This window comes from Oncorhynchus mykiss, chromosome 21 (assembly GCF_057628025.1).
Source record: "Oncorhynchus mykiss isolate SJ-2025 chromosome 21, ASM5762802v1, whole genome shotgun sequence".
NCBI lineage: Eukaryota > Metazoa > Chordata > Actinopteri > Salmoniformes > Salmonidae > Oncorhynchus > Oncorhynchus mykiss.
The window spans coordinates 46,324,804-46,340,868 of record NC_143042.1 but is presented as its reverse complement, the minus strand read 5'-3'; the positions used below and the strand labels follow the sequence as shown (position 1 = coordinate 46,340,868).

The window sequence follows — 16,065 nt, the reverse complement described above, 5'->3', positions numbered from 1 at the left end:
CCCCTAGCCCAATGAGGTTTTAAGCTCAAGCTTGTTATTTTTATTGTCCTGAGGTGGAATGTATACAGCAGTCTTGATAACAGTTGAAAATTAGAAGGGTCAGCATTTGACCATCAGATATTCCAAGACGTGTGAACAGTGGGTCGATACTTCAACCGCTCTGGAATTAGCACACCGGTTGGTGATGCTGAAGAGGCAACCCCCCCCTCCGATTTCCCCGACTCCACTGTCCTGTCTGCCCACTTGAATGGAGAATCCATTGAGTTGGATAGTCGTGGGGGGGTGTCTTGTCCAAGAGCCATGTTTCTGAAAAGCAACACATTTTGCTGTTTCGAGAGTCCCATTGGTAGCAAATCCGCGATCGGAGGTCCTCCGTCTTATTATCAAATGGCCAGCAGAATGGAGGAAAGAGGTGGTCGGTTTTCCCTTCGCCTTAATCTCACCAGGATCCTCCCTCTCTGGCCTCTGTAATGCCGCCGTTTCCTCTTGTGTAGCCTGAAAATTGGATCGGAATTACAGAGAGCCCAGGGCAGATGAGTCGAAGTTGAAAGTAGATGCCCTAATTGGGGTAAGTAACTGCCGATCTGATGTTCAGAAGTTATTTTACTATCGCTCGCGAAGGGATACAGAGAGGGAGAGAGGGGGAAGAGAAAGAGAGAGATCACTAATTACCACAGACCAATTACCAGGCCAATGAAGGGACCAAGGGAGGAACGCAGCTGGAACGGGACCCACAATACCCCACACAGGTCTCCTGGAACTTAGTCAAGGGACAAATAATGTGTTTGTGTGTCCTAGTGTGTGTGTTTGTTTGTGCTCAATCTTGCAAAACAAGACAAAAACAGCTATTTGGCATATTTGCTACACTTAATGGTTATTTTTTCTCAATGGAATGCATTATAGCCAGCCCACTGACTCTTCAAAATGCTAACTGCTAACTTTCATACAACTGCATTGTGTGCACTTTTTGGAGTACCCCCAGCAATAAAAATTCATATTTGAGAAGTGATTTTGCTTCTCTTAAAATCTGAGGGCATCATTCAGTTCTACAGCTAATAAATCTACAGTATTGACTAAAATGCCTTATAGCCTTGACTGCGGCGTATTAAGTGTCAAACACACATTAGTTTAAGGAAGAGGACTGTGAACCATCATTTACTTATTCAATTACTCTGACAGGTCTTTCACCTAGTGGGCTTATTTCTTCTCTCATGCCAAAGATTCATATTTGGGGCACTTTTATGAATGTACTCTCCAGAGTTTTGCTGAATTTATACACACAAAGGCTGCCTGTGGCACTGCATTTTGTTTGCAAGGGTTGCCCTTTTAGCCAATGGTTCCCTGGGAAATATAGACCACAATAAATGTTTCATTTCAATGGGACTTCCTGGTTTAGATAAAGGCTGACGATAAGAAATGCCAGGAGCTAAATAAAGTTGTTTATTCTTATTGCACTTGCATCAAAGGAGTGTTGATGCACAGATGTTTCATCATTTAGTTTGGCAGTCACATCAAAGCTCTCTAGCACAGAATAATGATACATTTAAATGGAAAAAATAATTGTACAAAAAGTTGATCAATGAATAAAGTTATGGAACCAATACAATGGTTATTACTTCACATAGTACAATTAAATAGAGTAAACTTTAATAATACCAATCTTCAATAACTGTCAATCTCTGACTTGTCCATAGAAAGCCCTCACCTCTCCAAAGACAGTGTTGTGTGAATGTAAGAGCTCACAAAGGAACATGAACACAGCTCTGTCTGAATCAAACATCAATCCCAATCTATACCCTATTCTCTCATTCCCTATAACTCTCTGCCATGAATCAATTATGGAGACATGTTACACTTTATTCCATAACCGTGAGCATTTTGTCAAGGTGGATGAAACTCGTTCCCAGGAGTATACCACTAACAGCTGGTTCAACATCTCCCTCCTCTGTTCCAATACATTATGATACCCAGTGTTTACAGGCAGACTACTGGCAGACGACCTGAATAAACAGCTGTTGGGACGTGACAGTCCTGTCTGCTCCAATAGCAAGTGCGTCTGCCAGCATGTCAACTTCTCAAGTCTCAAAACTGGATAGACACGAGACAGAGAGAGAGAGAGGAATAATTTAGTAGTGTGCTGGAAAATCATTGTTTTATCATCACATGTGAGCGGGCAATGCATTACCCCAAGTGGCAGGGTGGTTTTATTCGGCAAAAATGATTATCATTGTTGGACATAAGACACAAGGAAATCAGCTCCAAGTGATTTGAATTTTGGAAATGTGCTCCCAAATATTCCCGTAACTTCAGCCCTTCTTCCAAAATGTTTGATTATGTATAATATCTGTCGGTCATCTAGCAGTAGGAATGTGCTGAAAAATGTCAGCATGTTAAATAAATGAGCCAACATCTGCTGTGTTAAGCGTTTTGCTACCCAAAACCATTTGTTTTTGTTATCACATGCAAGCATGTAGAGCAGGGTTCCCAAGTGGCAGGGTGGTTTATTTGGCCCCCTAAGTTCTCTGAGCAAAAAAATTATATTAATATATATATATATATATATACAGTGGGGCAAAAAAGTATTTAGTCAGCCACCAACTGTGCAAGTTCTCCCACTTAAAAATATGAGAGAGGCCTGTAATTTTCATCATAGGTACACTTCAACTATGACAGACAAAATGAGGAAAAAAAATCCAGAAAATCACATTGTAGGATTTGTAATGAATTTATTTGCAAATTATGGTGGAAAATAAGTATTTGGTCACCTACAAACAAGCAAGATTTCTGGCTCTCACAGACCTGTAACTTCTTCTTTAAGAGGCTCCTCTGTCCTCACTCGTTACCTGGTTTAATGGCACCTGTTTGAACTTGTTATCAGTATAAAAGACACCTGTCCACAACCTCAAACAGTCACACTCCAAACTCCACTATGGCCAAGACCAAAGAGCTGTCAAATGACTCCAGAAACAAAATTGTAGACCTGCACCAGGCTGGGAAGAGTGAATCTGCAATAGGTAAGCAGCTTGGTTTGAAGAAATCAACTGTGGGAGCAATTATTAGGAAATGGAAGACATACAAGACCACTGATAATCTCCCTCGATCTGGGGCTCCACGCAAGATCTCACCCTGTGGGGTCAAAATTATCACAAGAACGGTGAGCAAAAATCCCAGAACCACACGGGGGGACCTAGTGAATGACCTGCAGAGAGCTGGGACCAAAGTAACAAAGCCTACCGTCAGTAACACACTACGCCGCCAGGGACTCAAATCCTGCAGTGCCAGACGTGTCCCCCTGCTTAAGCCAGTACATGTCCAGGCCCGTCTGATGTTTGCTAGAGAGCATTTGGATGATCCAGAAGAAAATTTGGAGAATGTCATATGGTCAGATGAAACCAAAATATAGCTTTTTGGTAAAAACTGAACTTGTCGTGTTTGGAGGACAAAGAATGCTGAGGTGCATCCAAAGAACACCATACCTACTGTGAAGCATGGGGGTGGAAACATTACGCTTTGGGGCTGTTTTTCTGCAAAGGGACCAGGACGACTGATCCGGGTAAAGGAAAGAATGAATGGGGCCATGTATCGTGAGATTTTGAGTGAAAACTTCCTTCCATCAGCAAGGGCATTGAAGATGAAACGTGGCTGGGTCTTTAAGCATGACAATGATCCCAAACACACCGCCTGGGCAACGAAGGAGTGGCTTCGTAAGAAGCATTTCAAGGTCCTGGAGTGCCCTAGCCAGTCTCCAGATCTCAACCCCATAGAAAATCTTTGGAGGGAGTTGAAAGTCTGTGTTGCCCAGCAACAGCCCCAAAACATCACTGCTCTAGAGGAGATCTGCATGGAGGAATGGGCCAAAATACCAGCAACAGTGTGTGAAAACCTTGTGAAGACTTACAGAAAACGTTTGACCTCTGTCATTGCCAACAAAGGGTATATAACAAAGTATTGAGATAAACTTTTGTTCTTGACCAAATACTTAATTTGCAAATACATGTATTAAAATCCTACAATGTGATTTTCTTTTTCTCGTACGTGGGAAGTGATTCGGCGTGCGCTGCTCTCCTTCAATCCTGATTGTTGTCAGTGAAATATCAGAATACAACACCAAAGCCAGAAAATAAATCATATTATTTATGTCTTTGATGTTGTAGGGTGGTTAGGAAATAGTTTTCAATTCTAATTATGGCTGAAGCATGAATGGTTTTATTTTAATTTGTTGGTATTTCAGTTAGGCAGAAGCCCAGGTTAAATTCAGCCACCAAAAATTGTGTGAATTTCACCTTCATGAGGCCGTCTTTATGTGCTGACTCTGTTTGATGCAAAGCTACTAGACTACACATGTTTGTTACCTTCAGAAGCAGGATTCACATTCTATTTGAAATATTGAGCCAACAACACCATTGTTGAGATTTACATTATGTTTTTCATTGTGGTTTCTACACAGTCAATTAGGCTTCAAATGCCCATTACATTTCTTCAGTTCTATAGTCAATTATAAACTGGGTGGTTCAAGCCCTGAATGCTGATTGTCTGACAGCTGTGGTATATCAGACTGGGTAATTACATTGGCTACCAGTTTATAATAGCAATAAGGCACCTCGGGGGTTTGTGGCATATGGCCAAAATACCACGGCTAAGGGCTGTTCTTTTGCACAACGCATCGCGGAGTGCCTGGACACAGCCCTTAGCCGTGGTATATTGGCCATATACCACACCCCCTCGTGCCTTATTTCTTAAGTATAGCCAACTTTTTCAGCCAGCTGCCAGCACATGAAACACTCAAGAATCAGATGCAATAACATGACAGTTTTATTATTGGGCTGATAATTTCTTCCTTCAGGCCAGTAACATTCACCTGTAAAATGACCCTGAATCTTGAACTTGACTTGTGATGGAAGACCACACATACAGTAAGACTTGTGATGGAAGACCACACATACAGTAAGACTTGTGATGGAAGACCACACATACAGTAAGACTGGTGATGGAAGACCACACATACAGTAAGACTTGTGATGGAAGACCACACATACAGTTAGACTTTTGATGGAAGACCAAACATACAGTAAGACTTGTGATGGAAGACCACACATACAGTAAGACTTTTGATGGAAGACCACACATATTGTAAGACTTGTGATGGAAGACCACACATACAGTTAGACTTTTGATGGAAGACCACACATACAGTAAGACTTGTGATGGAAGACCACACATACATTAAGACTTGTGATGGAAGACCACACATACAGTTAGACTTGTGATGGAAGACCACACATACAGTAAGACTTGTGATGGAAGACCACACATACTGTAAGACTTGTGATGGAAGACCACACATACATTAAGACTTGTGATGGAAGACCACACATACAGTTAGACTTGTGATGGAAGACCACACATACAGTAAGACTTGTGATGGAAGACCACACATACAGTAAGACTTTTGATGGAAGACCACACATACAGTTAGACTTTTGATGGAAGACCACACATACATTAAGACTTGTGATGGAAGACCACACATACATTAAGACTTGTGATGGAAGACCACACATACAGTTAGACTTGTGATGGAAGACCACACATACAGTAAGACTTGTGATGGAAGACCACACATACTGTAAGACTTGTGATGGATGACCACACATACAGTAAGACTTGTGATGGAAGACCACACATACAGTAAGACTTGTGATGGAAGACCACACATACTGTAAGACTTGTGATGGAAGACCACACATACAGTAAGACTTGTGATGGAAGACCACACATATTGTAAGACTTGTGATGGAAGACCACACATACAGTTAGACTTTTGATGGAAGACCACACATACAGTAAGACTTGTGATGGAAGACCACACATACATTAAGACTTGTGATGGAAGACCACACATACAGTTAGACTTGTGATGGAAGACCACACATACAGTAAGACTTGTGATGGAAGACCACACATACTGTAAGACTTGTGATGGAAGACCACACATACATTAAGACTTGTGATGGAAGACCACACATACAGTTAGACTTGTGATGGAAGACCACACATACAGTAAGACTTTTGATGGAAGACCACACATATTGTAAGACTTGTGATGGAAGACCACACATACAGTTAGACTTTTGATGGAAGACCACACATACAGTAAGACTTGTGATGGAAGACCACACATACATTAAGACTTGTGATGGAAGACCACACATACAGTTAGACTTGTGATGGAAGACCACACATACAGTAAGACTTGTGATGGAAGACCACACATACTGTAAGACTTGTGATGGAAGACCACACATACAGTAAGACTTGTGATGGAAGACCACACATACAGTAAGACTTGTGATGGAAGACCACACATACTGTAAGACTTGTGATGGAAGACCACACATACAGTAAGACTTGCCATGTAATATACGGTTCTTGTCATCATCCTGAGAAATCTCACCATGGAGATTCTACAATGCAAGTGTGAATTAATGCTGGACAGCTTTTTAATATTGCTGTTTGGTTGTTGTCCACTCCAGGGGAGCTGTACATCGGTGGCGTGGGGAAGAGCATGTACAACAGTCTGCCCAAGCTGATCGCGTCCCGGGACGGGTACCAGGGCTGCCTAGCCTCAGTGGACCTCAACGGGAAACTACCAGACCTGATCGCAGACGCCCTCCACAGGATGGACCAGGTGGAGCGAGGCTGCGACGGTGAGTTGACGCTCGCACACAGAGGTGTCATAGGGTGCACAAGGGCACGTTCAGCGTATTAATCACGTTAGAGTAGCTTGTCTAACTATCTTAGCTGGCATGCCTGCTGGCAAGGTTGGTAGACTTTAGAAAAGCAAGCAATAACTTAATGTACTTCAATCTTTTACCAATATTTTAGCAGAGAAGCATTTTAGTTTCTTTATAAAAAGAACCACCAGTCAGGAAGATACAGACCGATCAAGAGGTTTGCTGAGATATGTTGAAAAATACTCGGTGTTAATGTAATCTGGCACTTTGTGATAATATCATGATATTTATGTAGACATTTTGAATCCATGATATGTGCCTGTATTGATGATGTGTGTCTCGATCCCATATACGGTGTTGTAATGTGGATGTATTAATCTCGGTGTGTTAGAGCAGTATATTCAGAATGACACTCTCATTAAAATGACAAATGAACAGATAAGGAGGTATGCTTAGATAACCTACGCAGAAAAATAGACCATTTTGTTTTTACATCGAATTATGCATGATGATTATGGCTTTAGATTGCAGGTGTTTGGAAAAAGTCAAAATTCTCCGACCTCCATCCCCACGTTCTTTACTAGGTATCCCCCTTTCCCTTTCCTTTTATACCCCAGCTAAGATAATAGGTGCATGAATTCCTCCACACACACACACACACACACACACACACACACACACACACACACACACACACACACGCGCGTACACACTTGGCATTCACCCAGGCAGCCTCATCAGTCTTTAACACCCCATCTGTTTTCTTCCCAGTCTTATCATATACAAGAGCTTCTGAAGTTGGACTCCTGCAGTAACTCATAGCTCCTTCTTCGGCAGTAATACCCAGAATATACAGTTAGACCCCACTCTAAGACTCACTCTTTACAGTCTCCTCTCCACTGTATATCCAGTCTATTGCACCATAAAACCTACGGGAGGTATCTCTGCCTCTAATGTTATTGTCGGTAGCTAATCTTAACCACCCTGCAGCGCTCACTGTAGCATAGACTCATCAATCCTCCATTTGGAAGGGGCTCAGCTTTTTGGCAGCGGGACGTTGGACTGGGTGACGTCACCAGTGTTTTGGCGGCTCTCTGGCGGCTAGTTAATTGTGTTTGTGACGCCTGCAGGCTGTAATGGCAGCAGTGTTCATACTGTCTGTGGCGTGTGGCTTCAAGAGAGCGCCACTGATTTCCCAGAGGTCCCGGCACCGCTTGGTGTCTAAATGCGAACACAGCCACCCCTGCCAGCCTTATTACCTGCCTAAAGTTATACGTTGCAATTACGTCCTTCTTAACAGATATCTAAAACTGCATTAGACTATCACATCTACTCCCCTGAACTCTCAAATGGCTGGTAGTAAGAGGTAATCAGTGATTGAAAAAGTACCTAATTGTCATACTTGAGTTAAAGTAGATACCTTAATAGAAAATGATTCAAGTAAAAGTGAAAGTTACCCAGTAAAATAATACTTGAGTAAAAATCGAAAAAAGTATTAGTTTTAAATACAGTATACTTAAGTATCCAAAGTAAATGTAATTGCTAAAATATAGTTAAGTATCAAAAGTTTAAGTATAAATAATTTCAAAAATGAAAATTACTACTCATAGTTTTTCCTTGTGGCAGACTGGGTTGTTCTTCCGTTGTCATGGCAAACATCTAGGGCTATGGCACGACAATAAGACAACAAATTACATAGGAGTTGACAAAAGCACACACAGATCCCCAACTGAACTATACTGTATGTCATGGACATTCTAACAGTATTCAGCCCCTCTAAGCTGTATGTCGGCAGGGGCACCTTGTTCTCCTGTAGCTGCCTGACTCCACTGATCCCTTCCTACAACAGCGGGAGCAGAGAACAACTATTCACTCTCTGTTCCTAACTATGCTGAGTTGCTGACTCACGTCTGGGACTTGAGAGGCAGACAGAGGTGGAAGAGATGGAGGGCAAGAGGAAGGGAGTGAGGAGGGAGGAAGGGAGAGGGGAGGGAGGGAGAAATGGAGAGGCATGGTGACAGAGGGAAACGGAAAGAGACAGGGAGACGGACAGAGGGAAGGGGAGGGAGGGAGGGAGAGAGAGAGAGAGGGGAAGGGAGGGAGGGGAGAGAGAGAGAGGGGGGGGAGAGAGAGGGAGGGAGGGAGGGAGGGAGGGAGGGAGGGAGGGAGAAAGAAAGAGAGAGGGGGGAGAGAGAATGTGGAAGTGGAAGAAGGAGGAGTTGCAGGTACCCAGATGTCTCATTCTCTCTCCAGCTGTTAGCTCCAGGTACAGTAGTCATGTCAGTGTTAAGGTGGGTTACACAACAAGATTGTTAGTGCCCTAGCAGCTAATATGCTGCTCAGTCATCCAGCTCCTTTAATAAGACAGAGCTACAGCTTTTAACAGAAGGGGGTACACTACATGACCAAAAGTATGTGGAACGTCAAACATCTCATTCCAAAATCATGGGCATTAATATGGAGTTGGCCCCCTCTTTGCTGTTATAACAGCTTCCACTCTTCTGGGAAGGCTTTCCACTAGATGTTGGAACATTGCTGCGGGGACTTGCTTCCATTCAACCACCATAGCATTAGTGAGGTCGGGCACTGATGTTGGGCGATTAGATCTGGCTCGCAGTCGGCGTTCGGTGTTCGAAGGGGTTGAGGCCAGTCAAGTTCTTCCACACACCGATCTCGACAAACCATTTCTGCATGGACCTTGCTTTTTGCATGGGGGCGTTGTTATGCTGAAACAGGAAAGGGCCTTCCCCAAACTGTTGTCACAATGTTGGAAGTACAGAATGGTCTAGAACGTCAATGTATGCTTTAGCGCTAAGACTTCCCTTCACTGAAACTAAGGGGCCTTACAGTTGGCAGTATGTATTGGGGCTGGTAACGTTCTCCTGGCATCTGCCAAACTCAGATTAATCTGATTGACTGCCAGATGGTAAAGCGGGATCACTCCAGAGAACGCGTTTCCAATGGTGGCGAGCTTTACACCTCTCCAGACGACTTTTAGCATTGAATGATGATCTTAGGCTTGTGTGTGGCAATGGAAACACATTTCATGAAGCTACCGACCTGTGCTGACCTTCCAGAGGCAAACGATGACAGGCGATTTTTAGCACTCGGCGGTCCCGTTCTGTGAGCTTGTGTGGCCTACCACTTTGTGTCTGAGCTGTTGTTTCTCTTAAACATTTCCATTTCAAAATAACAGCCCTTACAGGCGACCGGGGCAGCTCTAACAGGGCAGAAATTTGACAAACTGACTTGTTGGAAAGGTGGCATCCTATGACGGTGCCATGTTCAAAGTCACTGAGCTCTTCAGTGAGGCTTTTCTACTGCCAATGTTTGTCTATAGAGATTGCATAGCTGTGTGCTCCATTTGGTATACCTGTCAGCAACGGGTGTGGCTGAAATAGCCTAACCATGAATTTGAAGGGTGTCCAGAAACATTTGTCCATACAGTGCATTCGGAAAGTATTCAGACCCCTTGACTTTTTCCACATTAGTGGACACCCCATAATTACAACGCTAAAACAGGTTATAGCACGAATACCTTATTTACATAAGTACTCAGACCCTTTGCTATGAGACTCGAATTTGAGCTCAGGATCGTCTGGTTTCCATTGATCATTATTGAGATGTTTCTACAACCTGATTGGAGTCCACCTGTGGTAAATTCAATTGATAGGACATGATTTGGAAAGGCACACACCTGTCTATATAAGGTCCCACAGTTGGCAGTGCATGTCAGAGCAAAAACCAATCCATGAGGTTGAAGGAATTGTCCACAGAGCTCAGAGACAGGATTGTGTCGAGGCACAGATCTGGGGAAGGGTACCAAAACAATTCTGCAGCATTGAAGGTCCCCAAGAACACAGTGGCCTGCATCCTTCTTCAAATGAAGACGTTTGGAACCACCAAGACTCTACCTAGAGCTGGATGCCCGGACAAACTGAGCAATCAGGGGAGAAGGGCCTTGAGTGACCCAGCCAGAGCCCGGACTTGAATCCGATCGAACAACTCTGAAAAGACCTGAAAATAACTGTGCTGCGACGCTCCCCATACAACCTGACAGAGCTTGAGAGGATCTGCAGAGAAGAATAGGAGAAACTCCCCAAATACAGGTGTGCCAAGCTTGTAACGTCATACCCAAGAAGACTCAAGGCTGTAATCGCTGACCAAGGTGCTTCAACAAAGTACTGAGTAAAGCGTCTGAATACTTATTTAAATGTGATATTTCAGTTGTTTTTATTTCATACATTTGCAAAAAAAATCTAAGAAATTGTTTTTGCTTTGTCGTTATGGGTTATTGTGTGTAGATTGATGACTATTTAATCCATTTTAGAATAAGACTGTAAAGTAACTAAATGTGGAAAAGAGGTCTGAATCTTTCCCGAATGCACTGCATAGTGTATTTTTTTATGACAAGTTTACAACTCCACTGCTCACACCAAATACAAGGCATCTCAATGACAAGTTTACAACCTCTTACTCAAAAGGTGCTAAACAAAATTCTGAACCATACACCATGGTTGTTGTTGTTGCAGCAGCTGATCAATAGTGTGTAACACTGTGATAATATTGTGATTGACTTCAATAATAATTATAGCAAAATGTTTAATTAGAGACTCTAGGGTTCATGTATTAAGACCTGATTGATGGAGTAATCACAGCAGCGGGCAATTAAAACAGGAAGTGATAAAATGACGACATCTCCTTTAAAGTGGCCATTTTGGAATAACATTGAGGAAATGACCTGCGCTCTTATACATTTCAAAGTTTTGGCTTAATTGGTCTGCTCTTAAGACGTGTAAATAGTAACATCTTTTGAAATAAATGACTGTGCATGCTTTGTAAGTGTATTTGACTAATTGACTTCATAATATGTTAGTTCTCCCTAAATGGTCTGTCACTTTTCTGTCCAAAAGATCAAGCTTCTTTTAACTGATCATCTTAAATAACTTATTTTTAGAGCGCCGGCCATTGAACAAAAAAAACTATAATCTAAGTCAGGCTTATGATTTAATTAAGAACATATTTGCCTGTTGAATAATAAATTAAGCTTTCATTACTTGTTTTTTTAATCACATACTAAATGCAAGTGACATGGAAGGTCTACCTGTTAATTATCCAGCTATGGTTTTCTATGGGTCATTGGTAATCTGAAGCATCAGCAGGTATTAATGGGTTTGATAACAGAGGCACAGTTGTTTTGAATACCTCCTGGCTAACATGCAATTCACTTATCACTCTCATGTGCTCGGGAACTCCGCTGAGAAATTACAATAGTTGCTTTTTCTAATTGGAGAATTTTAATGAGCACAGCCATCCATGTCATTGTTAAGTCCCCTTTCTCTTTCAACTCGGTTCGACCCGAACATTCCCCACTCTTTCAACATTCAAATCAACTAATATGACTCCCAGTTAAATGACTACCTGGAATTCAGGTTTAAACCCAGAATAAATATTAAATTCAGCTTTAAGACTTTTTGACCAACCTTGATTAAATCACAATGGACCAAATAACCCATGTTATGGATATGATTACAGTTAGTCCCCTATATTCCCATATTGACATAAACAGGTCTTTATGTCATTACATTTGACGTTTTAGTAGCAGACGCTCTTCTCCAGAGTGACATACATTACATGTATTGAACCTGTTCCCCCTGAGTACCCTACAGAGGATTACAGTTTGCCCACATTGACAAAAAACAGTATAGATGTATATATTGACATCTTCAAATCAAATCAAAGTGTATATGTCACGTGCGCCAAATACAACCTTACAGTGAAACGCTTACTTTCAGGCTTTAACCAACAAAGCAATTTTTAAGTAAAAAAATATATATTAGGTGAACAATAGATAGGTAAAGAAATAAAAACAGCTGTAAAAAAAAAAGAAAAAAAAAACATTAGCGAGGCTATATACAGTAGAGAGGCTATATACAGTAGAGAGGCTATATACAGTAGAGAGGCTATATACAGTAGAGAGGCTATATACAGTAGAGAGGTTATATACAGTAGAGAGGCTATATACAGTAGAGAGGCTATATACAGTAGAGAGGTTATATACAGTAGAGAGGCTATATACAGTAGAGAGGCTATATACAGTAGAGAGGCTATATACAGTAGAGAGGCTATATACAGTAGAGAGGCTATATACAGTAGAGAGGTTATATACAGTAGAGAGGCTATATACAGTAGAGAGGCTATATACAGTAGAGAGGCTATATACAGTAGAGAGGCTATATACAGTAGAGAGGTTATATACAGTAGAGAGGTTATATACAGTAGAGAGGCTATATACAGTAGAGAGGCTATATACAGTAGAGAGGTTATATACAGTAGAGAGGTTATATACAGTAGAGAGGCTATATACAGTAGAGAGGCTATATACAGTAGAGAGGCTATATACAGTAGGGAGGCTATATACAGTAGAGAGGTTATATACAGTAGAGAGGTTATATACAGTAGAGAGGTTATATACAGTAGAGAGGCTATATACAGTAGAGAGGCTATATACAGTAGAGAGGCTATATACAGTAGAGAGGCTATATACAGGAGAGAGGCTATATACAGTAACGAGGCTATATACAGTAGAGAGGTTATATACAGTAGAGAGGCTATATACAGTAGAGAGGCTATATACAGTAGAGAGGCTATATACAGGAGAGATGCTATATACAGTAACGAGGCTATATACAGTAGAGAGGCTATATACAGTAGGGAGGCTATATACAGTAGAGAGGCTATATACAGTAGAGAGGCTATATACAGTAGAGAGGCTATATACAGTAGAGAGGCTATATACAGGAGAGAGGCTATATACAGTAACGAGGCTATATACAGTAGAGAGGCTATATACAGTAGGGAGGCTATATACAGTAGAGAGGCTATATACAGTAGAGAGGCTATATACAGTAGAGAGGCTATATACAGTAGAGAGGCTATATACAGTAGAGAGGCTATATACAGTAGGGAGGCTATATACAGTAGAGAGGCTATATACAGTAGAGAGGCTATATACAGTAGAGAGGCTATATACAGTAGAGAGGCTATATACAGTAGGAAGGCTATATACAGTAGGGAGGCGATATACAGTAGAGAGGCTATATACAGTAGAGAGGCTATATACAGTAGTGAGGCTATATACAGTAGAGAGGCTATATACAGTAGAGAGGCTATATACAGTAGGAAGGCTATATACAGTAGGGAGGCGATATACAGTAGAGAGGCTATATACAGTAGGGAGGCTATATACAGTAGAGAGGCTATATACAGTAGAGAGGCTATATACAGTAGAGAGGCTATATACAGTAACGAGGCTATATACAGTAGAGAGGCTATATACAGTAGAGAGGCTATATACAGTAACGAGGCTATATACAGTAGAGAGGCTATATACAGTAGAGAGGCTATATACAGTAGAAAGGCTATATACAGTAGCGAGGCTATATACAGTAGCGAGGCTATATACAGTAGAGAGGCTATATACAGTAGAGAGGCTATATACAGTAGAGAGGCTATATACAGTAGCGAGGCTATATACAGTAGAGAGGCTATATACAGTAGAGAGGCTATATACAGTAACGAGGCTATATACAGTAGAGAGGCTATATACAGTTGAGAGGCTATATACAGTAGAGAGGCTTTATACAGTAGAGAGGCTATATACAGTAGAGAGGCTTTATACAGTAGAGATGCTATATACAGTAGAGAGGCTATATACAGTAGAGAGGCTATATACAGTAGAGAGGCTATATACAGTAGAGAGGCTATATACAGTAATGAGGCTATATACAGTAGAGAGGCTATATACAGTAGAGAGGCTTTATACAGTAGAGAGGCTATATACAGTAGAGAGGCTATATACAGTAGAGAGGCTATATACAGTAGAGAGGCTATATACAGTAGAGAGGCTATATACAGGCAGCGGTTAGTCAGGCTGATTGAGGTAGTATGTACAGTACATGTAGGTATGGTTAAAGTGACTATGCGTATATGATAAACAGAGAGTAGCAGTAGCGTAAAAAAGAGGTTGGCGGGTGGGGGGTGGCGGGACACAATGCAGATAGTCCGGGTAGCCAATGTGCAGGGGCACCGGTTAGTCGGGCTAGTTGAGGTAGTATGTACATGAGTGTATAGTTAAAGTGACTATGCACTTACGCTCCGGTACCACTTGCCATGCGGTTGTAGAGAGAACAGTCTATGACTGGGGTGGCTGGGGACTTGGACCATTTTTAGGGCCTTTCTCTGACACCTCCTGGTGTAGAGGTCCTGGATGGCGGCAGCTTAGGCCCAGTGATGTACTGGGCCGTACGCACTACCCTCTGTAGTGCCGTGCGGTCGGAGGCCAAGCAGTTGCCGTACCAGGCAGTGATGCAACCAGTCAGGATGCTCTCGATGTTGCAGCTGTGGAACCTTTTGAGGATCTGAATGCAAAATCTCCATGCAAAATCTTTTTAGTTTCCTGAGGGGGAATAGGCTCTGTCGTGCCCTCTTCATGACTGTCTTGGTGTGTTTCGACAATTAAGGGTTTGTTGGTGATGTGGACACCAAGGAACTTGAAGCTCTCAACCTGCTCCTCTACGAGAACGGGGGCGTGCTTGTTCCTCCGTTTCCTGTAGTCCACAATCATCTCCTTAGTCTTGGTTACGTTGAGGGATAGGTTGTTATTCTGGCACAATCGTCATTCTGTCTCGTCATTGTCGGTGATCAGGCCTACCACTGTTGTGTCGTCCACAAACTTAATGATGGTGTTGGAGTCGTGCCTGGCCACGCAGTCGTGGGTGAACAGGGAGTACAGGAGGGGACTGAGCACACACCCTTGAGGGGCTCCAGTGTTGAGGATCAGCATGGCAGATGTGTTGCTACCTACCCTCACCACCTGGAGGTGGCCCGTCAGGAAGTCCAGGATCCAGTTAAAGAGCGAGGTGTTTAGTCCCAGGATCCTTAGCTTAGTGATGAGCTTTGAGGGCACTATGGTGTTGAACGCTGAAATGTAGTCAATGAATAGCATTCTCACGTAGGTGTTTCTTTTGTCCAGGTGGGAAAGGGCAGTGTGGAGTGCAATAGAGATTGCATCATCTGTGGATCTGTTTGGGGAGTATGCAAATTGGAGTGGGTCTAAGGTTTCTGGGATAATGGTGTTGATGTGAGCCATTACCAGCCTTTCATAGCACTTCATGGCTACGGACGTGAGTTCTACGGGTTAGTTGTCATTTAGGCAGGTTGCCTTTCTTGGGCACAGGGATTATGGTGGTCTGCTTGAAACATGTTGGTATTACAAACTCAATCAGGGACATGTTGAAAATGTCGGTGAAGACACCTGCCAGTTAGTCAA

At 42.4% G+C, this 16,065-nt stretch overlaps 1 protein-coding gene across 8 annotated transcripts in view; it reads left to right on the top strand.

Annotated features, from left to right (window-relative positions):
- LOC110500696 (neurexin-2) overlaps window positions 1-16,065 on the top strand; it is a 1,050,333-nt gene that overhangs the window by 621,175 nt on the left and 413,093 nt on the right. For all 8 annotated transcript variants that reach the window (XM_090214789.1, XM_090214786.1, XM_090214788.1 and 5 more), the window contains one exon: window positions 6,534-6,707. In XM_090214789.1, coding sequence (XP_090070915.1) covers window positions 6,534-6,707 — 174 coding nt within the window. The remainder of the gene's footprint in view (window positions 1-6,533; window positions 6,708-16,065) is intronic.